The sequence below is a fragment of the Giraffa tippelskirchi genome, chromosome 11 (genome assembly GCF_054371585.1).
Source record: "Giraffa tippelskirchi isolate mGirTip1 chromosome 11, T2T-mGirTip1v1.2.pri, whole genome shotgun sequence".
In the NCBI taxonomy this organism is placed as follows: domain Eukaryota; kingdom Metazoa; phylum Chordata; class Mammalia; order Artiodactyla; family Giraffidae; genus Giraffa; species Giraffa tippelskirchi.
In genome coordinates, this window is record NC_137285.1 from 419,647 (window position 1) to 444,471 (window position 24,825).

Sequence of the window (24,825 nt, forward strand, 5' to 3'; positions counted from 1 at the left end):
TTTCCTGGGCCCAGGGAGCGAGCTACAGGGACCAGGGCGGGCTCTGCCCTGGACCGAGGCTTCCCCATGGTGTCGTAGGCAGGCCCGGCCTCCCTGGTGTCGCAGGGCTGGGCCGCCTACCCCAGTGAGCCAGCGCCATGAACAAGACGCTCACCCACGGGCCTCGGCGACAGGAGGGCCGTGCCATGTCGCGGGCTGCCCCAGACCTCCCCGCGGCTCAGAGCCGCGGGGTGGTGGGCAGACCCCCCATCTAGCCAGGAGGCTGTCCAGTGACCGCCCAGGCCTCCGCGAGTGTGCCATGACTTCTGGGAGCCGGTTCTGGATTCGGGCCTCGCCATAGTCAGGGCTGATCAGGATGGTGGAGGATGACGGCCTGTCCAGCTGCAACCCGGGAGGCCTGGACGAATGGGTCTTGGTTCCTCCCGCCTGGAGGACTGGTCTGCTCACGGCCTTCCCTCTAGTGGGGCCGTGCCACGTGAGGGAGGCCTTTTGCTTCCTGATTCCCCTCTGCTCCGGGAGGAGCCACGAGCGTGCTGACGAAGGTTCCCAGGCAGCTGCATAGCTGAGTGCACACTACCTTGTGTGGGGGCCGCTACTGATGGATCTAAGTCTCAGTTCAGTTCACTCGCTCAGTCATGTCCGACTCTTTGTGACCCTATGGACCGCAGCATGCCAGACCTCCCGGTCCATCACTAACTCCTGGAGCTTGCTCAAACTCATGTCCATTGAGTCGCTGATGCCATCCAACCATCTCATCCTCTGTCGTCCCCTTCGCCTCCCACCTTCAATCTTTCCCAGCATCAGGGTCTTTTCAAATAAGTCAGCTATTCGCATGAGGTGGCCAAAGTACTGGAGTTTCAGCTTCAACATCAGGCCTTCCAATGAACACCCAGGACTGACCTCCTTTAGGATGGAATGGTTGGATCTCCTTTCAGTCCAAGAGACTCTCGAGAGTCTTCTCCAACACCACAGTTCAAAAGCATCAATTCTTCGGCGCTCAGCTTTCTTCACCGTCCCAACTCTCACATCCATACATGACCACTGGAAAACCCATAGCCTTGATGAGACGGACCTTTGTTGGCAAAGTAATGTCTCTGCTTTTCAATATGCTGTCTAGGTTGGTCATAACTTTCTTTCCAAGGAGTAAGCGTCTTTTAATTTCATGGCTGCAGTCACCATCTGCAGTGATATTGGAGTCCCCCAAAAATAAAGTCAGCCATTGTTTCCACTGTTTCCCCATCTATTTGCCATGAAGTGATGGGACCGGATGCCATGATCTTAGTTTTCTGAATGTTGAGCTTTAAGCCAACTTTTTCACTCTCTGCTTTCACTTTCATCAAGAGGCTCTTTAGTTCTTCTTCACTTTCTGCCATAAGGGTGGTGTCATCTGCATATCTGAGGTTATTGGTATTTCTCCCGGCAATCTTGATTCCAGTTTGTGCTTCCTCCAGCCCAGCGTTCCTCATGATGTACTCTGCATATAAGTTAAATAAGCAGGGTGACAATATACAGCCTTGACGTACTCCTTTTCCTATTTGGAACCAGTCTTTGTTCCATGTCCAGTTCTAACTGTTGCTTCCTGACCTGCATGCAGATTTCTCAAGAGGCAGGTCAGGTGGTCTGGGATTCCCATCTCTTTCAGAATTTTCCACACTTTATTGTGATCCACACAAAGGCTTTGGCATAATCAATAAAGCAGAAATAGATGTTTTTCTGGAACTCGATTGCTTTTCTGATGATCCAGCGATGTTGGCAATTTGATCTCTGGTTCCTCTGCCTTTCCTAAATCCAGCTTGAACATCTGGAACTTCATGGTTCACCTATTGCTGAAGCCTGGCTTGGAGAATTTTGAGCATTACTTTACTAGCATGTGAGATGAGTGCAATTGTGCGGTAGTTTGAGCATTCTTTGGCATTGCCTTTCTTTGGGATTGGAATGAAAACTGACCTTTTCCAGTCCTGTGGCCACTGCTGAGTTTTCCAACTTTGCTGGCATATTGAGTGCAGCACTTTCACAGCATCGTCTTTTAGGATTTGAAATAGCACAACTGGAATTCCATCACCTCCACTAGCTTTGTTCGTAATGATGCTTCCTAAGACCCACTTGACTTCACATTCCAGGATGTCTGGCTCTAGGTGAGTGATCACACCGTTGTGATTATCTGGGTCATGAAGATCTTTTTTGTACAGTTCTTCTGTGTATTCTTGCCACCTCTTCTTAATATCTTCTGCTTCTGTTAGGCCCAACCATTGCTGTCCTTGACTGAGCCCATCTTTGCATGAAATATTCACTTGGTATCTCTGATCTTCCTGAAGAGATCTCTAGTCTTTCCCATTCTGTTGTTTTCCTTTATTTCTTTGCACTGATCGCTGAGGAAGGCTTTCTTTTCTCTCCTTGCTATTCTTTGGAACTCTGCATTCAAATGGGTATATCTTTCCTTTTCTCCTTTGCTTTTCATTTCTCTTCTTTTCACGGCTATTTGTAAGGCCTCCTCAGACAGCCATTTTACTTTTTTGCATTTCTTTTTCTTGGGGAAGGTCTTGATCCCTGTCTCATGTACAGTGTCACGAACCTCCGTCCATAGTTCATCAGGCATTCTGTCTATCAGATCTAGTCCTTTAAATCTATTTGTCACTTCCACTGTATAATCGTAAGGGATTTGATTTAGGTCATATCTGAATGGTCTCGTGATTTTCCCCAGATTCTTCAATTTAAGTCTGAATTTGGCAATAAGCAGTTCATGATCTGAGCCACAGTCTGCTCCTGGTCTTGTTTTTGCTGACTGTATAGAGCTTCTCCATCTTTGGCTGCAAAGAATATAATCAATCTGATTTCAGTGTTAGCCATCTGGTGATGTCCATGTGTAGAGTCTTCTCTTGTGTTGTTGGAAGAGGGTGTTTGCTATGACCAGTGCGTTCTCTTGGCAGAACTCTATTAGCCTTTGCCTTGCTTCATTCTGTACTCCAAGGCCAAGTTTGCCTGTTACTCCAGGTGTTTCTTGACTTCCTGCTTTTGCATGCCAGTCTCCTGTAATGAAAAGGACATCTTTTTTGGGTGTTCATTCTAGAAGGTCTTGTAGGTCATCATAGAACTGTTCAACTTCAGCTTCTTCAGCATTACTGGTTGGGACATAGACTTGGATTACCATGATAGTGAATGGTTTGCCTTGGAAACGAACAGGGATCATTCTGTCGTTTCTGAGATTGCATCCAAGAACTGCATTTCAGACTGTTGTTGACTATGATGACTACTCCATTTCTTCTGAGGGATTCTTGCCCACAGTAGTAGATATAATGGTCATCTGAGTTAAATTCACCCATTCCAGTCCATTTTAGGATCTCAGTCTATTAGGGCAAAAATAGGGTGGGTGGGAAATCACTTTACATAGGAAAAGCACTGAAAAACTGGCAGTGAATCTGTTTAAAGTCACCTTAACTGGAATGAGAAATTGGATCTAAAACCAGAAAACGTAGGTAGGAAGCAGAGTTTTCATAAGATGTTGGTGGTAAGTCAAATACCCGCTCGCCGTAGCTTGAGAAGCAGCAGCCCCCAAACAGTGCCTGTGGCACGTTATTTGCAGATTGGCCGGGAGGGCGCTCGCTCCTGGTTGGCACTGAGGCCCGTGCAGAGTGAGTGGCCTCGTGCACTGGGGTCCACCCGAGTCCCGGGCTTGTTCCAGCTTCCTTCGTTTTCCCTCCAGCCCTTCCCCAGGGCCCCAGCCGGGATGTGGCCCTCGGTCGTCGCGTCCATGGGGCCTCCCGTGGGCTGTGGCGCCCGAGACAGTTCTGTGCGAGTCCCCTCAGCCGGGACTTGCCACCTGTGTTCCTCAGGATAGGCCTGGGGTTTGGGTTTCAGGGAGCAGGACCTCCCAGATAAAGGGCCATTGCTCGCGTCGTACACACGAGCCCCGTCTCCCCAGAGGAAGGCGGCCTCCAGGGTGGGGTTCGGCCCACCTCCTGGCGGGTCTCTGCCTGCTGGCCCATTCCTTCGGCTGTTTCCTTCATCACCGTGGCCTCAGGCTGGTCTTCAGCACACGTGCTTTCGGAGAGTTCCAACGCACAAGTAGAAACCCCTTCAGAGGCCCCTCCTCTCTGCGCACCCCCGATCCTGGCACCTGCCATTTCCAGAATGCCCGGTGAACCGGGCCGTGCACGGTGTGGGCTGGTCCTTGCTCCTTTCTCCGTGGACGCGCCCACGGCACTGCGTTCCTCAATTCTTGGGTCCTGCACTGTTGCTTGAGGGTGGGTGGTCATTTGGTCGTGTTGCGTTTGAGCGATATCCTGAACAGACCAGTCAGGTGCAGGCATTTGCAGGCACGACTTCGTCTCTCTGGAGCAGACGCCCAGCGGTCGCAGTGCTGGCGACGTGACCCTGCTGCTCCCTGGTCCAGGGCCTGCCCGGATGGCTTTGGGCTCACGTGTGGTTTGCATCCTCGCGGCGGGTCTGCTGGCTTCACCTGAGCTGTGGCGGTTTTGTTTGCATTTCCCTGAGGCTAAGGGCGCTGAGCCGGCTGCTCGCCGCCTGCAGGTGAAGTGTCTGCTCACATCGTTTTTTAGGTGCTGTTCAGTGTTTTTAAAGACATACAGCAAAGCGCACACGTTTAAAGTAGATAACTGGATAAGTTCCAGCACCTGTCTAAGCTTTGCCGCACCTGAGACACGCGCCCCTGTCGTCCTGGGGGCGTGCCGAGGGCCACCTCCCCACCTCCGACCTCACAGGGCCTCCCGCTCCCTGCAGCGCCCTCCCCAGGTACCCTCAGTCGCTTCCTGTGGCCGCTGGGTGGCTTGCCCTTTCTAGAATTTTATCTAAATAGCATCACGGTATCTCCTCTCTCCCACTGGCTGCTTTTAGCGATTTTGAGGTTAACTCTCGGGGAGGCCTGACCAGCGCTGCTTTGCTGGGGCACAGGGTCCAGCACCGTGCGTTCGGCCTCCCTGGGACTTAGGACCACCCCTGGTGTGGAGCCTTTTTCTGGAGACCCAGCCAAACTATTCCAAAGTGACTGAACCAGTATACTCCTAGGAGGATTCCCCCGCTTCAGACGCGTCCCAGCGGCCGGCGGTGTGGCCCATCTTAACAGTGGCCACTCCCGTGAGCCTGCAGTGCACGTGGCCGCGTCTGTCACTAGATTTCCCTGATGCACAGGGCCGGTGACTGTTCTCATGACCTGCTTTGCCGTTTCATATCTTCTTTTTTTAAGATACACACACACATATGTATTTATCTGGATTTGTTTGGCTGCACCAGCTCTTAGCTGCAGCCGTGCGATCTTCCCTGACCAGGGATCAGACCTGGGCCCCTGCATTGGGACTCTGACGTCTCAGCCACAGGACTACCAGGGAAGCCCCAGGAGCCTCTCTGCTGGGAACTTCCCTGCGTTCGTTTCAAGCGCGCTTACCTTTGCCTCCTGGAGTGCAATCATAAAAGCCGCGTAAAACCCTGATCTGATGCTCCCAGCGTCAGAACCGGCAAGGCTGGCATCTGTAAGTGGTCGTTTCCTCCGAGAATTGATCTCATTTCCTGGTTCTGTGTGCAGAATAACTTTATGCCGTACCCTGGACGTACCTTGGATGGGCTATTATGTTGGGTCCCCTGGAGAACGTTGAGTTCCGTGTCAGCAGGCCGTCACCCCAGTCAGATGACCTCTCCCCCTGCACGGACTACAGTTTTTTACTTGCATATCCATTTCCAAAGCTTTCAGTGCTCTGCTTTGGGTCCGCTCACCAGCCGCTCTGGGGTCAGCCTGAGACCTGGGCAGGGTTCAGTGGTCCCAGTTCAGGTGTTGACGCTGGTGCTGCTTTGGGTCCGTCCCACCCTGCGCTGCTCAGAGGTGAGCGCGGGCTTTCTGGGGTTCATTCCACGACTGCCTGTCTTTCTCTGTAGGTCTCTGCTCTCTGCTGTCCTGTCTCACACACACAGGATCCGGCGGGGCCCTTTCTGCGCGGTCCCTCTGGCCACACAGTCGGGGTGGCCCTCAAAGCCACTTCTTCCACACAGCTTTGTGCCCAGGGCCAGCCCCCGGGATAGGGCTGAGAGAGGAGAGAAGCAGACGCCATCCCAGACACCATCGGGAGGCAGGCCGAGGATCCTCAGAATCCAAGATCGTGGTGGCTGTTTGTCTCTTGCGCCGTGTGTGACGTTTTTAACTCAGTCCAGGACTCAGACTTTCCCCTGCGCTGAAGTTGGTTCCTCTCCAAGCCAAGCCGCCCCTGAAGGCAGTGCCCCAGGACGCAGACGCAGAAGCGGGGAGCTCGTCCCCACGCAGACCGGCTCTTGCGAGTCCCTGCCTGCCTCCAGAGTCCGGCTGCGGCCGTTCACTTCTTAGAGCCTCAAGTCATCGCTGTTCAGGTTTTGCCTGCAGGGTTTCACTGCAGTTGGCCGGAGAGAGAGGCGAGAATCAGCATCGAGCCCGCTCCATCCGGGCCAGAAGCAGAGCCGCTGGGGCGGCACCCGTCCCGGGCAGGGACGCCTCTCCTTTGCTTCAGGGGCTGTCCTGTCTCGATGTGGGGATTGTCTGTTCGTGTCGTTTGCCCAGTTTTCTATTTGGCGTTTAGCTCTTTCTTCATTTTGAAAACTTCCATGTGTTTTAGAGATGCTTAGGGTTTTTAGCTCTTTTGATGTCCAACAGGTAAACAGTTCAGGGTTAAGTCTTTTATTTCCTTAGTTGGGACTGTAAATGGAATTTTCTCTAATGGGTTACTGTTTCTGTACATGGAGACTGTTGACTTCTCTCTGCTGGTTTTCTTTGCTGCTACCGTGCTGAAGTTTTCTTTGAATGTTTGAGTCTGTTTTATCATTTTTTATCTCGGGCTCTCGATGTAAACCAGGACGTCATCAAAGTCCACACGTGGCATGTCAGCAGCGTGCTCCTTAGTCTCTGAATTCAGAAGAGCTGCCCTCCTGTTTCTCTTGACCTTGATCTTTGCCCTGAGTCTGAGCCGAATGTCCTCTCTGGGCCCCTGTGGGTGTGTCGGGAGGTTCCTGCAGGCCTGGGTGGACGGGGCGGCCTGTTCTCGCGTGTCCCCCGTGACGGAGCATCTCCTCTGCACCCCCAGCGTGCCCCCTCCCCCCAGCAGCCTCTCCACAGCCAAGTCTCTCTGGATCTGAGCGGGGCTGCGCTCGCTGTAGCTCAGGCCGTCTCTCCATCCTCAGAGCCATGCAGCGTTGTCGTCCGTCCCAGCCCTGCGTGCTCTGTGGGGGTCGCGTCCACACCTGCGGCCCCTGCAGGGCCCCCTCGCAGGGCTGGGCCTCCTCATCTGCTCACGGTGTTGACGGGGGCCGGCCCTCAGGGTGCTCCATGTGAACCGCCGAGGCCTGGTCTCGGGTCCTCGAGAGGTACACACAGGCTGCAGTTCTGGGCCCCAAGGTGGGTGAGAGCTGCGGGGGTGATGTTGGGGCAGCTCTGGGCGCAGCTCTAGCTCCAGTTCAGCCTGACGCTTGCGCCGGCGAGCAGTGTCTCGCCTGCGGGGGTTGCTCCTGTGAGATGACCTGCCCCCGAGGGCTGTGGGCCTTGTCCCCTGCAGGCCAGGGGTCAGCTGCAGGCTCCTGCCCCCACACTGCGCCCACACGGGGCAGGGGACCTGCAGAAGGCCGGGACCCCGCATAGCATCACCCCGCGGCCTCCTTGTCTGGGGGCCTCCAGGGGTGTTTGTCGCGGTGATGGAAGAACTGTCAGGCTTTCTCTTTTTAATTTTTGGAGGACTGTGTCTCGCAGACCCAGGGCTGTGCTCTATGCATCAAGTGTCGGACCCCTCTGCCCGCCGACGGGGAGAGTGACAGGCCAGGGGCGAGGCCGCCGGGCGCTCGGCGCTCACCACTCGGGGCGGCCCGCTGCCAGGAGATGGGATAATGTGATTATTCTCAATTAGATTAATAAAGAATAATTAGACGTCATAAATCAAGTCATCACGGGGTATTGTCATGGGAAAAATATGTAGCTAGAATTAATTAGTTTTCAAATAAAGCGTTTACTTTAATTGCCTGAAATGATGGAGCCCTTAATTGCTGAGGCTTCGTCTTGGCCCCAGCTATTGTAACAACAACAACGTGATGGGTTTGTTCCCCGCGTCCGCGTCCGTCGGGAAACTGTGGGGGGCCTGATTCATCCGCTGGAGCCAGCCCCACGCAGGTTCTGGAAACTCCCGTCAGGCCGTGGGCGGATGGCAAGTGCAGGCTGGGCCTCTGCTGGCGCTGTGTGCGTGCATGCGTGCACGTGCGTGCCCGCCGTGTGAACGTGTGCGTGCCCGCCTCTGTGCCCAGAGGCCTGCCCTGTGGGAGCCCCTCGGCCCCTGCCGCACATGGCACTCTGATGGCTGTGCGCCCCCTGGCTGCGTGCAGACCGGGGGCGACTGTCCCGGGGCCCAGCAGGATGGCCCCTCAGGTGCCCTGGGCTCTGCTCCCGGCTGTGCCCTCGACCTGGCCCAGGACCTGCGGGCAGACGGACAGGGTGGTCGGGGCGGCTCGGAGGGGCCCCGGCAGCTCCTCCTTCGGGGGGCCCGGAGGAGGCCCCGGCAGCTCCTCCTTCGGGGGGCCCGGAGGGGCCCTGGCAGCTCCTCCTTCGGGGGGCCCGCAGGCCTTACGCGCGAGACCGGGGGTTTGAGGCCGGCTCCGGTGTCTGTGAGAGTGGCCCTCCCGGGAGGTGGCGGATACCAGGCCCGCATCCTGCCCGTGCACTGTGGGGGCCGCTGCTCCGCCCTTGGGTGGTGGCGTGCAGGGTCCGCAGCCTGGAGGAGGCCGCTGGCCGGCCCGTTGCTTGGGCGGTAGCGGGGCAGGCTGAGCCTGCAGCCCCGTGAGGACTGGACCCGCACGCCTCCGACTGCGTGGGGAGGGCTGGTCAGGAAGGGCCCCCCGGGAGACATGGAGGGCAGGGTGGGGGCTCCGGGCAAGGGGGGCCCGCCGTCTGGGGGGCCGGGGGCACCCATCAGGATGGTGTGCCGGTGGGCAGCGTCCCGGAGGAGCACGCGGTCGTTCACGCCCCCCTCTGTCCGCAGGCGAGCGCATGGCAGCCCCCGCGCCCCCACCGCCGGACCCCCAGTTTGTCCTGCGTGGCACCCGCTCGGCCGTGCACGCACTGCACTTCTGCGAGGGAGCCGAGGGGCGCCCGCTGCTCCTCTCGGGGTGAGTGCCCTGTCCGGGAGACCAGGAGGAGGTGGGGGGAGAGCCCAGGCTGCCGACACCCGGGCAAACATGCAGGGACCGTCTCCCTCAGCACCCGCTCCCCGGAGGAGAGCTGCCCCGGGCCCCTGCCCTCCCTGCAAGCGGAGCGCATCTCCAGGGCTTGTGTGGCCAGCCCTCCCCTGCGAGTTGCTGGCTGGAGCGCCTGCTCACTGGCCGAGTGCTGTCCCCCCGGCCCCCACCCCACACCCAGGCCTGACTCCAGCCCCCTCAACCCCCCCAAGCCTGACTCCACCCCACCCCGACCCCCCTAGGCCTGACTCCGGCCCACCCCGACCCCCCCCCCGGCCTGACTCCGGCCCACCCCGACCCCCCCAGGCCTGACTCCGGCCCACCCCCGACCCCCCCAGGCCTGACTCCGGCCCACCCCGACCCCCCCAGGCCTGACTCCGGCCCACCCCCGACCCCCCCAGGCCTGACTCCGGCCCACCCCGACCCCCCCAGGCCTGACTCCGGCCCACCCCGACACCCCCAGGCCTGACTCCGGCCCACCCCGACCCTCCCAGGCCTGACTCCGGCCCACCCTGACTCTGGGCCTGACTGCAGCCTGCTCCCCCACCCCCGAGCCCGGCCCTGACTGCGCTCGTCTGAACAGGTCGCTGTGTGGGCTGGTGCACATCTGGAGCCTGCAGACGTGGAGGCCGCTTGCCACCCTGGACGGCCACGGTGGCCAGTGTGTGACCTGGCTGCACACGCTGCCCCGGGGGCCCCAGCTGCTCAGGTGGGTCGTGGTGGTGGGGAGCCGGGGGTGGGAGGTCTCCCGTGGACGCCCCGGGGCCCAGCCACCAGGGCAGCCCCATCACTGGGGGGCTGTGCTAGGATGGCGCGTGAAGGGAGCCCGTGGGAGGCCAAGAAAGATCTCGCGTGCTGCAGCGAAGACCAGACGCGGCCACACCAGCAAATGAAGCGATTACTGAAGATAAAGGAAGAGCCGCCGCATGCCTGGGACGGCCGAGTCCACGCCCCGCTGCCCTGACCCGAGCGGGGTCCACCCTAGTCCGCCACCCCCTGCAGGCCGGGCCGTGGTGTCAGGATGCCCACTCTACAGCTGCCTTCCTGCAAGGGGGCGGCTGGTCCCCGGGCGGCTCAGAGCCTACGCTGAAGCTCAGCAGGCTGTTGGGCCGGGCCCTGCCCCCACCCTGCCCCCACCCTGCCCTCAGTGTGGCTGCTGGGGGTTGCCAGAAGGTCCTGAAGGTGCTGGGGGTGGGAGACGGCAGAGCGAGGGGTATGGCCTCCTGGCAGGAGAGCATGTGTGTGGAGGCCGCAGTGGGCCTGGCCTGTGCATCCCAGGAGGGCAGGGGCCTGTGGAGGTGATGGGACGTGCCCCAGCTGGGCAGTCGGCCAGGAGGCGACCGGAGGGCGCTGGGGGGTGTGGGGCATGCTGGGGACGTCTGCCTTCCCCTGGAGAGAGGCACAGGCCAGGTGGGGCAGGGCCAGGACAGGGGCCCCACCGCCAGAGTGACTGCTGTCTGGGGCTCTCTGCCCATGTTCAGGGGTCAAGCCCCCCCAGATAGCTGAGAGGTCAGAGGGCTTTCCTAGGCACCCTCTGCCCTGGCACTCCCGGACACGTTGGCTCTGCAGCTCTGGACTTGAAGCCTGGGCACCTGGGCACCATGGAGGCCGGTCCCCAGGAAACAAGGCCTCTAGGCCCCAGGGGGCCTCAAAGCACTGTTGTGCTGGGCGCAAGCCTCTCGGCCTCACCCCATCCCCCAAGCTGCCCAGATGCACCCCTTGCACGTGGGCCTCGTGCTCTCCATGACGGTTGGAGTAGGGGCCATGTCCAAGGACCCCGCTGAGCCGTCCAGCCTTCCTCCTGGGTGTTGAGTGGAGGTGTAGGCCTTTCTGGGCTCCCTGCTCCCCCAAGCACCCTGGGCTGTCCTGGGGGAGCCCCCACGGGAGGCGGGCCCCTTGGAGAGCCGGCTAGCGGATGCGTGCGGGCGATCGTGGGGGTCGCTGGCGTGCATGCGTGACAGTCGGCCTGCAGATGCATGCGGGGATCGTGGGGGGTGCTGGCGTGCGTGCATGACGGCCTGTGGATGCGTGCGGGCAGTCGTGGGCGCTGGCGTGCGTGCATGACGGCCTGTGGATGCGTGTGGACGATCATGGGGGGTGCTGGCGTGCGTGCATGACGGCCTGTGGATGCGTGCGGGCAGTCGTGGGGGGTGCTGGCGTGCGTGCGTGACGGCCTGTGGATGCGTGCGGGCAGTCGTGGGGGGCGCTGGCATGCGTGCATGACGGCCTGTGGATGCATGCGGGCGATCGTGGGGGGTGCTGGCGTGCGTGCGTGACGGCTGGCCTGTGGATGCGTGCGGGCAGTCGTGGGGGGCGCTGGCGTGCATGCATGATGGCCTGTGGATGCATGCGGGCGATCGTGGGGGGCGCTGGCGTGCATGCGTGACAGTCGGCCTGCGGATGCATGCGGGGATTGTGGGGGGCGCTGGCGTGCGTGCGTGACGGCTGGCCTGTGGATGCGTGCGGGCAGTCGTGGGGGGCGCTGGCATGCGTGCATGACGGCCTGTGGATGCATGCGGGCAGTCGTGGGGGGCGCTGGCGTGCGTGCGTGACGGCCTGTGGATGCGTGCGGGCAGTCGTGGGGGGCGCTGGCGTGCGTGCATGATGGCCTGTGGATGCATGCGGGCGATCGTGGGGGGCGCTGGCGTGCGTGCGTGACGGCCTGTGGATGCGTGCGGGCAGTCGTGGGGGGCGCTGGCGTGCGTGCATGACGGCCTGTGGATGCATGCGGGCAGTCGTGGGGGGCGCTGGCGTGCGTGCGTGACGGCCTGTGGATGCGTGCGGGCAGTCGTGGGGGGTGCTGGCGTGCGTGCGTGACAGCCTGTGGATGCGTGCGGGCAGTCGTGGGCGCTGGCGTGCGTGCATGACGGCCTGTGGATGCGTGTGGACGATCATGGGGGGTGCTGGCGTGCGTGCATGACGGCCTGTGGATGCGTGCGGGCAGTCGTGGGGGGTGCTGGCGTGCGTGCGTGACGGCCTGTGGATGCGTGCGGGCAGTCGTGGGGGGCGCTGGCATGCGTGCATGACGGCCTGTGGATGCATGCGGGCGATCGTGGGGGGTGCTGGCGTGCGTGCGTGACGGCTGGCCTGTGGATGCGTGCGGGCAGTCGTGGGGGGCGCTGGCGTGCATGCATGATGGCCTGTGGATGCATGCGGGCGATCGTGGGGGGCGCTGGCGTGCATGCGTGACAGTCGGCCTGCGGATGCATGCGGGGATTGTGGGGGGCGCTGGCGTGCGTGCGTGACGGCTGGCCTGTGGATGCGTGCGGGCAGTCGTGGGGGGCGCTGGCATGCGTGCATGACGGCCTGTGGATGCATGCGGGCAGTCGTGGGGGGCGCTGGCGTGCGTGCGTGACGGCCTGTGGATGCGTGCGGGCAGTCGTGGGGGGCGCTGGCGTGCGTGCATGATGGCCTGTGGATGCATGCGGGCGATCGTGGGGGGCGCTGGCGTGCATGCGTGACAGTCGGCCTGCGGATGCATGCGGGGATTGTGGGGGGCGCTGGCGTGCGTGCGTGACGGCCTGTGGATGCGTGCGGGCGATCGTGGGGGGTGCTGGCGTGCGTGCATGACGGCCTGCGGATGCGTGCGGGGATTGTGGGGGGTGCTGGCGTGCATGCATGACGGCCTGTGGATGCGTGCGGGCGATCGTGGGGGGTGCTGGCGTGCGTGCATGACGGCCTGTGGATGCGTGCGGGTGATCGTGGGGGGCGCTGGTGTGCGTGCGTGACGGCTGGCCCGCAGTGGCCCCGCCGGGCAGGACGCAGGGCGCACAGGTGCTTGAGGTGCCAGGTGTGCGACACTGCAGTGGCGGCCGGGGCCCAGCTGTGTTTGCAAGTCTGGCCTCCAAAGTGGCCCTCGAGGGGAAGGTGCCCTTTCACGTCAGGGGCCGGAGGACAAAGCTGGGGCCTGGGTGGCCTCACCCTGCCCCAGAGAGCCCCCGGCCCGGCCCGCACGCCCGAGGCTGCACCTGGCCGCACCTGTGCCCCTGGGCGCACCCCTCCTCCTGCTGTGGGCCGCATGACGAGCTTGCAGAAAGAGGCCCGGGAGTTTGAGTGCGGCCGTGTGGTCGCGGGGACCCTGGGCAGCCATGCTTCCCCGCCCCCACTCACCTGGCCTCTGCTCTGTATCCTTGGAAGGAAGGCCCCCCACTTTCTTGCTTTACCGTCTGAACAGTCATCTCCAAAACGCATAGACTCGTTTTATGTTTTTTGGGTTTTTTTTTTAAAGTAAACAGAGCCACGCCGAGCAGCTCCCTCCCACCCTGTTGGTGGGACAGGCCAGGGTGTGCGGCTGCAGTGTCTTAAGGGCCTGTCTTACTCTGCACGCGTGCGTCCCGGTGCCCTGCCTCTGCCATTGGGCAGCGGAGCTGCCTGCCTGGGGCTGGTGTGGACAAGGCTCAAGCAGCCTCCCGGGGGCCCCGGTGTGCGCCGAGCCCAGCCGCCCGGTGTCTGAAGAGGCCCCCGCCGGCCAGCCTGGGGTCGTCGGGACACAAACGTCAGTGAGGACCATGGGCGACGGCCCGTTAGCCACACAGGAATAGGCGGAGGGCAGAGGCGAGGGGCCGTGTGCCGGGGCGTCACCGTCATCCCCACAAGTGCCCGCTGCAGGGGGAGGGCTTTCAGTGGATGTGCCTGGCTAGCGCTTCTCTGCAGGCCTGAGGGGGGGGGCAGTCGGCCTCGTGCGCAGGGTCATCCCCGCACTGTCGGCCCTGAGTGTGGGAGGCCACCCTGGGGGTGACACCCAGGGGACACTCACACACACCGGACAGGGAGAGGCACAGCCTGCCCAGTCCGTGGGCCTGGTGAGCACTGGCCGGCCAGCATTCGCCCAGGGTCCAAGCTAGTCACTCCCACGCTGGCGATGAGTCGCGTGGGCTGTGCCTTGTCCTTCAGCTCAGGGGGCCAGCGTGGAGGCCGTGGGGCAGCCAGGCGCGTGGACAGCATTGCCAGCGAGGGGACCGGGCGACGTGGGCAGGAGCCGCTGCCCTGGGCCCCTCAGAGATGGGCCGCTCCGCGCCCCCTCTGCCCTGGGCCCCTCAGAGACGGGCTGCCCCGCGCCCCCGCTGCCCTCGCCCCGCGCGATGTCCGGCTCCACGCACGACCCCTCCCCCCGGATCCGGGCTCGGGCCCAGAGGGGGTCACGTGCAGCCCCCAGGTCAGCCCCGCACGCTGTCCCGGCCCCTCTGGCCCCTCCCATCTGTGCCCACGCGCTTCCCCGTGTTCCTGCACCGTGGCCGGCCCTAGGGTTCTGTGGGCTGGGCCTCACGTTCCCGGGACCCCTGGGGTTCTCAGGTCAGACTGCTGAGGTGGGCCTTCTGGAGGAGACCCGCCCCGTCCATGCCTTGTCTCCCAGGGCCGTGTGCACAGTGCACGTGTCAGGGACAGTCCCTCTCCTCCTGGGCTCCTCGGACGTGAGACCCGAGGGCCAGCGAGGGGCCACTGTGGGGACGCAGGCTTGAGCTGTCGGCGGGCCCAGCCTTGCTGGGGGCGTCAGTGCCAGGCAGTGGGCGGGCTCCCACGCCCCGTCCGTGGTGTCTGCCCCCGTCTGTCATAGACCCCAGGCTGGCGCGTCGGCCACAGGTGTGAGTGTGGCCCTTCTCAGCGCAGGAGCCGGCTCCCTCTCTGCGAGGCAACCCCTGCTGTCCTGTGGCCTCCGGCCGCCGTGTGTCCTCCCCTGGGAGGGTCACGGCCCGCCTCCTCTTGTTCTGGCAGCCAGGGCCGCGACCTGCAGCTGTGCGTGTGGGACCTGGCGGAGGGCAGGAACGCCGTGGTGGACACCGTGCGCCTGGAGAGCGTGGGCTTCTGCAGGGCCTCCGTCCTGGCCGAGGGCCCACAGCGCTGGATGCTGGCCGTGCCCGGGAGAGGCAGTGATGAGGTGAGTGAGCCCCAAGTGGCTCTGGGGTCTCCGGCCAGCCATGGCCTGGCCGCCTGGGTGGCTCTGGTGGTGGGCTCAGACAGGGGGCCCAGGTGGGCCGAGGTCTCCGGGAGGCCCTCAGGGCGTCAGGAGCAGGCAGGCCCCATGAGGTCCAGGTGGGCCTCAGAGCCGGGCCAGCAGGGGAGGCGGCCTTTCGGGGTTAGAGCTGGGCGCCGGCGTGAGGCCTGAGGCAGGGCTGGGGCGCTGCTGGGGGACACACACCGTGGTGGCGACCGCAGGACGGGGGACGTCAGACAGCAGGGCCCCAGGGTCACTGTCGGGGGCGCAGGCGGAGCGGGGACTGGTCAGCCGGGCCTGGCGGGTGCTGTGTGAGGGCCTGGGGGGGTGGGAGCCTCATACCGGGGGTGGCACGCCCTCCATCCCCCACTGTGTCCCTGCTCCCTGAGGGCCGTTTGGCAGGCAGGGCTGGGCGGGCACTCGAGCCCTGCACCCGGGAAGTTTGGCCAGCGCCCAACAGGAGCCGTGAATCTCAGCGCAGACCCAGCTCATAAATAACGAGGCAGGAACAGGCGTCTGTTTGTTCGCCGAGGCGCTTAAATCTCCAATTAGGAGCTACATGCGCTTTTGTTGCCAATTTGCCAAAAACCTGTTAAAAGTTTTATTAATGTGAAGAGAGCGGGCTCCGCTCTCTCCTGCGGCAGCAGCTAGACGGTGCTGAGCCTCCTCCGCGGCTGCCCTTCCTGAGCGGGCGGCGGGGTCTGGGCCCGGGTCTGGGCACCTCCTGGGAGCAGGCTGTTCACAGTGTTCCCACCTGGACTGAAGCCGCAGGCCCGGGGGTGCCGGATGCGCCCAGGACGTGCTCCCACCCCGCCGGGCCTGGCCATCTGGGTGGCCACGCTTGCCCGAACCAGACATCCTTCTGGAAGCAGAACGTGCCCTGGGACGCCAAGCGGAAGCAGCGGTGTGTGGGAGGTGCCCCCGCACCCCGACCACAGGGACCACGGCCACATGCTCTCACGTGCCGGCCAGCGCTGCCCCCCCGGCCAGTCCCCCTGACGTGCGCGGGTGTTAGGAAGCAGGCCCTCAACCCCGGGGTGGGCCTGGACGCCTGAGGCCTGGGGGCCTCCCCTGAGAGGGTCACTTCCAGGCCACACCCTGGGCCTCTGCGTCCTCCCTAACGTCTTTTGTCCTCCTGGCGCCTCTCCTGAGCCTCAGGGCTGCCACGGGGGCTTCTCGCGTTTCTGACGCGTGGCGGAGCGACCCGCTCGTGGTTCAGGTCTTCTTCCACGTCTTTGGGGCAGTGAGGATGAGGTGTGCGGGGCCGAAGCTGGCCCTGCAGGCATGACGGTGTGGAGGGTGTGTGTCACGTGTGTGTGTGTGTGCGCGCGCACGTGTGTGGTGTTGGTGAGAGCGTTCCCCCCTGCACCGCACGTCTGCACCTCTGGTTCACCCGGAGTCCCTCCCAGGGGTCCTGTGTCCAGTGTCAGAAGCAGCCCAGCAGGCGTCCGGTCCTCTCGATGCCCCGAGAGCGTGCGGACCATGGCCTCGCCATCTGCAGACCTGGGCTGCCCATGGCGCCTCCCCCGCAGAGTGGCCACTGGGCAGAGGACCCAGGAGGGTCTGTGCTGGCTTGGGCAACTCAGCACAGGCCACATGCAGGCGGAGTGGCAGGCGCTGGGGCCCAGGACAGCCCGGAAGGCTCCAGGCCGTCTGCATGTGAGGCCCGTCCCAGCAGGGGCGCTAGGAGGGCGGGGCTGAAGGCGCTGAGTCAGCATTTGGGGCCAAGCTGCCCGCCCGGCCAGGTCAACATGAGGGAGGCCCCAGGCGGCCACTGGATGACGACGCCCTGGAGGGACCCGCCAGTCACCAGGGAGTCACGCGTGCGTCCCGCACGGCCTGGGAACCAGGGGCCGTGCGGAGGCGCAGACAGGCCCACAGCGCGGAGCTGAGCCTCAGGCCTCCCGCGTGTGCGGCCCAGACTCCAGCTGGCTCCAGCCCAGATCCGCCTGTTTTCTTACTGTCAGGTCCAAGTTCTGGAGCTTCCGTCCAAGACGTCAGTGAGCTGCCTGAAGCCCGAGGCGGGGGCCAGGCTGGGCATGCCCATGTGCCTGCAGCTCTGGCAGGTAAGGCCCCATGCCGGCCACGCCCCGGCCACGCCCCCGGGTGTGAGTCATGCCCATTAAGGTCGGGGCTCCTGGCCCCCCTCCTCCACCGCCTTGCCGTCCCCAACTGGCCCCGCTCCTGCTGCAAGGGCGCCTGCAGACCCTGCAGGACACGGGCTCGTGCTCACCCCTGCGGGCTGTAGGGGGACAGTGGCCGCCTTCCCGGGGAGCCACATGCTACCCTCTGCCTGGGGCCGGGGTGAGTGCTGGCCAACCGTGCGAATCCCATGGCCTCCTGCCCGTGGGATGAGCTGGTCACTCACCAGCCCGTGGGGGCTTCAGTGCCGCTGTCCGGCGGCCGTGTCCTCCTCTCTCGGACGATATTGCTGGCCGCACGCGGTCGGGAGGCGTCTCCAAGGCTAGGGCCGGGGTGGGGGCGGCCTCGGTCGCCGCGGTGTCTCTGCTCCAGCGGCAGTGAGTGGACGGTCCATGGCGTGCACTCCAGAGTCTGGGCAGCGTCCTTGCTGCCGCAGAAGCCGTGAGGAGCGGGTCGCTGACCGGGGCCGCTCTCCTGTGCCGCCAAGACCGGGGACTCCGTCCCGCCCCGCGGTTAGACGGGGCCCCGCAAGGTGAAGGGGCCTGTGCGCCCACTCCCGGCCCTGCAGGGCCCTGCCCTTATTCACACTTGCTGCCCCTGCAGCTTCTGAACTGAGAGCAGCCCCCAGGGGCATGGGGAGGTGTGGGTCTCGTGGGCTGGCGGGGCTCGGGGGGTGCTCACAGGCCCCCGAGGGGACGCATCGCAACCGCTCACCCTAGAGACACTGTCGGCGTCATTGCCTAATCGTGTAGGAATTCCATCAGAACCACGTGTAGAAACAGGATGTGCAAACTTGTCAAGGGAACCGACACGGCTGACAGAAGGACACGCCGGCTTGTGTTGGCTGGCTTGTGTTGGCTGATGCGGATCCAGCCCAGAGCCCCCGGCTCAGGGCGTCGGCCCTGGACGTCTCTCCAGGCCTCTGAGTGCCTACCGCTTACGGATCCGAGTGTGGCAGGAGCCTGACCAGTCAGTCAGAGGCCTTCTTGTCCAGCTCCCAAGAACGGATGGCCTGTGATGTGAGGAGGATGGTCACGTGGGAGGTCAGGGGTCATCCACACCCGACCTCGAAGCTGGCCCTCCATCGGCCCCCCTCCGGCCAAAGGCTCCCCAGGGAACCTGGAGGCGCTGGGGCCCCTCTGGCCGGCACACCCGGGGGCGGGCGGGGACGCTGAGTGAGTGGGATGGGCCTGCCCGCAGGGACCTGTGTGCGGCGGGGGACCTGGGGGCCTCAGCGCAGGGGCGAGCCGGCAGCTGGGCGTGCCGCGCGGGGCCTGGGCAGGTCGGCGGCGTGCAGCCCTCAGCCGGAGCCTCGGAGCCCCCGGGCCAGCAGCAGGGCAGCCCCCAGTGAAGGGGGGATGTGCGGGCTGGGGCAGCGGGAGGCCAGGGCCAGGAGTCCTCACGGCCACTTTCTCGGAGTTTCCTGCTGTCACTTCCGGGAGCTCGTGTGGTCATCTGAAAACCGGGCGCATGGGTCCTCCCGTCCCTCCAGATCCCGCGTGGGCCCGCGCGGGGCTCCCCGCCCCCTTCCGTCCCTGGCAGCCCTCAGGTCACGCTCAACGAGCTCCACTCCCTGTGGGTGAGGACGCAGCTCGGCTCAGGTCACACGTGCGGTGCAGCCCTGGGCCTGCAGGAGGGCTGTGTCCAGCGAGGCCCAGGCCGCGTCCAGCGCCAGCCTCCCTCCTCGGGGCTGCTGCAACCCCGGCCCGACCCCACCAGCTCTCCAGGGCCCAGGGCAGCCGCTGAGCCCCTGGCCTGGGAAGTCCCGCGGCCCAGGTGAGGGGCGGGCGTGCCTGGTCACCTCTGAGCCCAGGGAGCTTGGCCAGCGGTCCTGGGGCCAGCCACCAGGCGCAGGGCAGCCGCTCCCGGTTGGTGCCAGGCCGGCCTGGGGTCCCCTCGCCCCCCACCCCCCGCGGCCGCTGCGCCGCCTCTGACCCGTGGCCTCATCCATCACGCAGCGGGCCAGCGGGCGGGCCTGACTGCGCGGGGGGCTCGCGGCGACGTTGACGAAGTGCGGAAGGCTCATTTTTCATGGAGGCGGAGCTCGCCAGACAGGTGGCCGGCCCCGCCCGGGGGTGCCCGCGCACGTCAGCGGCGGCAAGGAGCCGGAGCGCCGGCCTGTGCCCCGCGTCCCCCGGCGCTGGCCCAGACTGCGTGTCGGCCCGCGGGCCCAGCAGGGAGGGCCGCCGTCTCCAGCCCCTTCTCCCCGCGGAACTGACACCCTGCTGTCCCCACAGGCCGAGTCCAGCCCCCGCCCGCTGCTCCTGGCCGGCTACGAGGACGGCTCGCTAGCCCTGTGGGACGTGTCCGCGCGGAAGGTGTGCAGCCGCATCGCCTGCCACTCGGAGCCCATCATGGGCCTGGCCTTGGACCCGCGGAGGGCCAGGGGCGTGTCGGGCTCCGCGGAGAAGGCGCTGGCCGTCTGGACCCTGGAGGGACAGCAGGCACTTCAGGTCAGCCGGCCCGGCCGCGGGTTCATCCATCCTGCTCCGCGCCGGCGGTCTGATGGGCTGAAACAATATTTAGGCATGAAGAGGACTTGGTGCAGGTCCCCGGCTAATTAATCATCGGGGCCGGCGCGGGCCGGCGGCAGGCGAGGGGCCGGCGCTTCTGAGCTGTTCACAGGGCTTGGGTTTCTCTCGGGCCTCGGCCGACAGCGGTCACGTCTCGTCCATCTAGAGGAAAGGCATGTAGGATCCGGGCTGTGCAAGCCAGTTTGAAAACTCAGAGGAATTTGGTCAGTAAGGAACTGATTAATCAAAAAAAAAAACAGAAAAAAAACCCAAACCATACATGGAGAAATCCCCTAGTGAGGCCCCTGTAGCTGTCGGCACGCTGCCCGGCGGGGGCCATGGGGGGGCAGGGGCCTCAGGGCAAAGTGACCGGAGCCTTGCCTGCCCTCCATGGCCGCGGAGCTCCTGGGGCCGCGTCTGGGTGCCCAGTGCCCAGCCCTGTGGGGAGCCTGGGTGCACGCTGGCTTCTGGGGGGGTGGAAGCCCCCACTAGCCAGGAAGCCTCAGGAGGCTGAGGCTTGTCCACGGCCAGCTCTGAGGGCCCAGGTCTGGGGAAGCAGGGCCCCGGGGTGGGGGGAAGCTATGTAGGACAGAGGCTGCGTCCTCCCGGGCGGTGTGGCCCAGGCTTCCCCGCAGACTGGAGGCCACAGGAGGAGGGTGTCTCTCAGACCCTCTGGAGGGGGGCCTCGCCCAGCAGTCGGGACCCCCACGGCCGGGGAGCAGGTCCTGTACCCGGGGAGGACCCCCACGGCTGGGGAGCAGGTCCTGTACCCGGGGAGGACCCCCACGGCCGGGGAGCAGGTCCTGTACCCGGGGAGGCAGGCCTGGGTGGAGATGGGGACAGGCCTCATGCCTGCAGGCGTCGCCGCCCCTGGGGGCAGGGCCGCGGGGCAGGGCTGCCAGGGTGGAGCCCCAGGCAGGAGCGGGGGGGCGGGGGGCCGAGGCTGGACTCCAGCAGCTGAAGGGGCATCGGCTTGTGGAGAAGCGCGTCCTCGGGCGGCCTGAGCTGGAACCAGAGAGAGCGGGGCTGCGGCTGGAGCCTGAGCCGGGGCCCGTGCACCCGCGGACAGGGCGGGCGCCCCAGCTCCCCGGCACCGTCCCGCCCCCGCAGGCCGGCACAGCGGCTGCTCGCCATCTTCCAGACCTTGGGCCCAGCGAGCCCTCGCCCGGTGCAGTGGGGCAGGCCACCCCCCCACTGGGCGCTCTGCTGTGGGGTGGGGCTTCTCCGGTCGCCAGGGCCTTGGAGTCCCGGATGCGGGTGGCGGGAGTGGACGTCACTGAGATGGGCGGGGCCGCACCGTGCTCATCTCACGTCGAGGGCGGAGGGCCCGCCAGGTGGACATCAGGGTCCCCTCCTCCTCTGCCCCTGCCTGCTGCGGCCGAGGCAGCCCCCCCAACACCGTGGGATGCTGCACCCCTTCTGGGTGTCGCCTGGACTTCAGCCAACTGGCCGAGGCCTGCGGACCGGGCGGCTCCCCGGAGAGCCATACCCACTGCGGCGACCCCAGGCCCTGCCCCCAGGACCCCCTCCCTGGCCGTTCTTGCTGTCTTGGCTCAGGTCGGCCTGATCCGTCCTGGGTTGTGGGGGAAACGGTGACAGAAACTTCAGACTTTATGGGGCGTGTCCAGCGCAGAACTGGAGGTGCCGTTTGCCGGTGAACGCAGAACTCCGAGCAGAGGGAGCCAGGGAGGCTGGTGGAGGCTGGCTGGGCCTCACTCAGCGCCGTCCCAGGGCCCACGCCTCCTCCCGGCCACCTGCTGCCGCCTCTCCAGAACCAGCGGTCCCAGAGGCCTCCAGGGCAGGGGTCGGGCCTCGGGGGCCTGGGCGCGCTGGTGTCGACGAGCAAGAGGTAGGCCCTCAGTGCCGCCCTGGAACCACGTGGGCAGAGATGTACCTCGCCTCCCGGCCACAGCTCCAACAAGCCCAAATCAATCTCCCCGCGGGCAGGCGGGCGGGCCGGCGCTGCGGACGCAGCTGGGGCTCCGCGCAGAGCGGAGCGAGGTAATGGGAACCAGATGGGCCCAGCGCATTCCTGGCACCTGAGGTCACGCGCCGAGCGAGCCCTGGTGGCCGGGTCCTTCCCTAGGGTCCTGGTCCGGGTGGGCTCGGCGGGGCCCACGGTGCCCGGGCCCTGGGTCACCCTCACCAGGACACCAGGTGCCCGCCTGCCTGCAGGTCCCCGCTCTACCCCCTCGGGCGGGCTCTGGGCCGTGGCCGCCCTCAGACAGGTGGTACGCAGACCGGCCTTCCTCCCGCCTCAGGCAGGTCCGCAGCCTTGAAGAGGCTGATTTACGCCCACTACGCCCGAGCTGGTTGGCCAGGCGTCCCCTCGCCCCCGCTGCTGGCCGTGGCCCGCCGCCCACTCCCCGACCCTGCTGGGGGCTCCCGCCTGAAGCCGGCAGCAGGATGCGCAGGCTGGTGGGCTGGAGACACTGCCCACACGTCCAGGGACCAGGGACAGGGCTCTGACCCTGCAAGCATCCCCGGTGCCGGCGGGAAGGACGGCCCGTCTCCTCCAGCCCGGGCGTTCCCAGCTTCCAGCAGGAGGAAGAAGGTCCCCCCTGTCGCCCGGGTCCCTCCAGGCAGTGACGCTGGCCTGGACACAACCCACCCCGCAGGGACCTCCTCCCAGTCCCCACTGTTAACAGCCCCCCAAAGCAGGCCACGTGGGTTCCGGCGCGTCCACCGCTCTGATCCCAGGGCTAGAGCTCCTGGGAGAGGCAGGGGCAGGTCCTCACCCGTGAGAGTTGGGGCACAGGCCCACTCTGCGCACTCTGCCTGCTCCTGCAGGGCCTTGCACGTGGAGCGGGGCGGGGCTGCTCTGGTGCTGGGGCACTGAGCCCCGAGCCTGAATTCCTGGGCAAGGGGGACAGAGGGCGTGGGACCCGCGGGACTGCTGGTCACCATGGACAGAGGAGGAGGAGGGGCGGCCCAGAGGCGGGGAGGGGGTGGGGGCGGGGCGGCCAGGGGGCGGAGTGTCCTGCGATGGGGGGCGTCCTGGGGGCGGAGCGTCAGGAGCCGACCTAAGGAGCCTCTTGACGTCTCTCTGCGCCTCTGTTCACAGGTGTCCAGGACCCACATGCTCACCAACCCCGGGATCGCCGACCTCAAGATCCGGCCGGACAGCAGGATCCTGGCCACCGCGGGCTGGGACCACCGTGTCCGCGTGTTCCAGTGGCGGACGATGAGGCCGCTGGCCGTGCTGGCCTTCCACAGCGCCACCGTCCACTGCGTGGCCTTCAATGCCGCGGGCTTGCTGGCCGCAGGCTCCGGGGACCAACGCATCAGCGTCTGGTCGCTCTACCCGCCCACGTGACTCAGCACGGAGGGGGTGCGGGGACAGGCGCGGGTCCTGGGCCCCCAGGTCGCTCAGGCCCCCTCCTGCCCGGGGCCAACTCCCCGTCATGACACAGAGCATGTGGGCCCTGGTGGCTGCTGTTTACGGCATAACCACGCTGGACACTGGGTGCCTGCCATCCAGGCAAGAGGCCTCCCCGAGCGCCTGACAATAAACTTGTTTCCAGACCTGCAGCTTGGCGGTGTGAATTCTCCCAGGCAACCCCTGCTTCCCTGGGGCGTCAGAGCCAGGGCCGTCCTCAGAGCCTCCCCAGGCAGGTGGCCGGCCACGCAGCACGGCGGGGGTGGGGGTCGTGGTCTCGGGCTCCAAGCCACTGCAGACAGCCGGGGCTGAGGGCTGAGAGCGCGCCCCGGAGAGGACCCCAGTCGGGGCGTGGGGAGGGGGCCAGGCCTGCAGCAGGGTCACAGGAGGAGGGCTCAGCCCAGGAGTGAGGCTGATGGGCAGCTGGCCGCTGTAGGGTAGCCGCTGGGCAGATGGGGACTGGGGGCTCTGTGGCAGCCGTCACCCAGGGCAGCCGCTGGCTCCTCCCACCGGCAGCTTCTCTCCCTCCTCGCAGGGCTGTGGGCGGGGAGGAAGGAGACCCTGGCACTGGGGGCGGGGGCTGTGGGAGATCCCAGCCGAGCCCAGGCCGCAGGCCCCTTGGCCCCACCAGCTTCCTTGTGAAGGAGCCCCCGGGCGCCTGGCCAGGGAGGAGTGCCCGCTTTGGTGCCCTGGAGCCTCCCCGAGGGGCGCCCGGGACTCCCGCCTTGCACTGTGCTTTACCCAACAAGTCCGAGAGGGTGGGCCCGCGGTGGCTGCGCTCCAGGAGGGCCGCCTGGCCTTCGCCAGCATCTGGAGCACACGTGTGCATCCAGGTGGCGGGACGCCGCGCTGCGAGGGCAGGGCCCCGCCGCAGGGTCTGGCCTCCAGGTCCAGCACGGGGCCGGGGATGGCGAGCTTCGGCCGGTGGGGTGAGGCAGGGACACAAGTGCAGTTGACACCCCAGCACCGTGTGGGGCGTTGGCGGGAGGGCCCGAGGGGGTTGGAGGGTTTCACATGAGCCTGGCCCCCCGCCCCCAGAGGATGCAGCTCCTTGCAGCCCTGAGGGGCACCCATGTCCTTGGAGAGCCCTGTGGTTAGGTACTGACAAGCGTTTTTACTGAACTCGCAGCCAGCGTTGATGTGTTGGGGAATTCTGCTTTATCACAGCCGTAAGCTGATTTATGAGCGGAGGTGGGGTGTGACGGCATGGGGAGTTATCACTGCACAACATCCAGCTGATCAGTCTGGAGAATGAACAACTGACATTGTTTTTATTTGGAAATTTCAAGCATAGATCAAAGTGAAGGGGGAAAGTACGGAGCCAGCACCCGGCTTCAGCGTGAGGCCTTGGCCTCCAGGTATCAGGCCAGCTCTGGAGTCCATCCGGGGGGCCTGGGCGAGTCGAGGCCACGGGACTTCCCTGGGCCACAACGCTGGGCCTCGACGCGCCTCTCCGCTCCTTGGGGAAGGACGGCAGGAGATGGTTCAGGGAGTGACTGAGCCCCCGAGCTGCACGGCCGAGCTCAGGGACGGGAGGAGGGACCGGGGGAACACGGGGCGGGGGGGCAAGTGGGCCCAGCACAGGGTGGGGGCAGACGGCCACGGGGCACCTGGTGCAGCCCCGCTGCCCCGTTCCTTCTGACGTCCAGCGCTGCCCCTTCCAGCCTGGGTGT

The 24,825-nt window shown here is 65.0% G+C and overlaps 1 protein-coding gene across 3 annotated transcripts in view; it reads left to right on the forward strand.

The window, feature by feature from the left end:
- The window catches only part of GNB1L (G protein subunit beta 1 like), a 30,821-nt gene extending 7,517 nt beyond the window's left edge, over positions 1-23,304 (forward strand). For 2 of the 3 annotated variants that reach the window (XM_081541914.1, XM_081541913.1), the window contains exons 2-7: positions 8,991-9,117; positions 9,770-9,895; positions 14,899-15,061; positions 17,086-17,184; positions 19,498-19,713; positions 22,838-23,304. In XM_081541914.1, the coding sequence (XP_081398040.1) occupies positions 8,999-9,117; positions 9,770-9,895; positions 14,899-15,061; positions 17,086-17,184; positions 19,498-19,713; positions 22,838-23,089 (975 nt within the window). In that variant the 5' untranslated portion in view covers positions 8,991-8,998 and the 3' untranslated portion in view covers positions 23,090-23,304. The remainder of the gene's footprint in view (positions 1-8,990; positions 9,118-9,769; positions 9,896-14,898; positions 15,062-17,085; positions 17,185-19,497; positions 19,714-22,837) is intronic. The other variant, XM_081541915.1, reaches the window with a different exon arrangement.
- Positions 23,305-24,825: the final 1,521 nt, after the last annotated feature.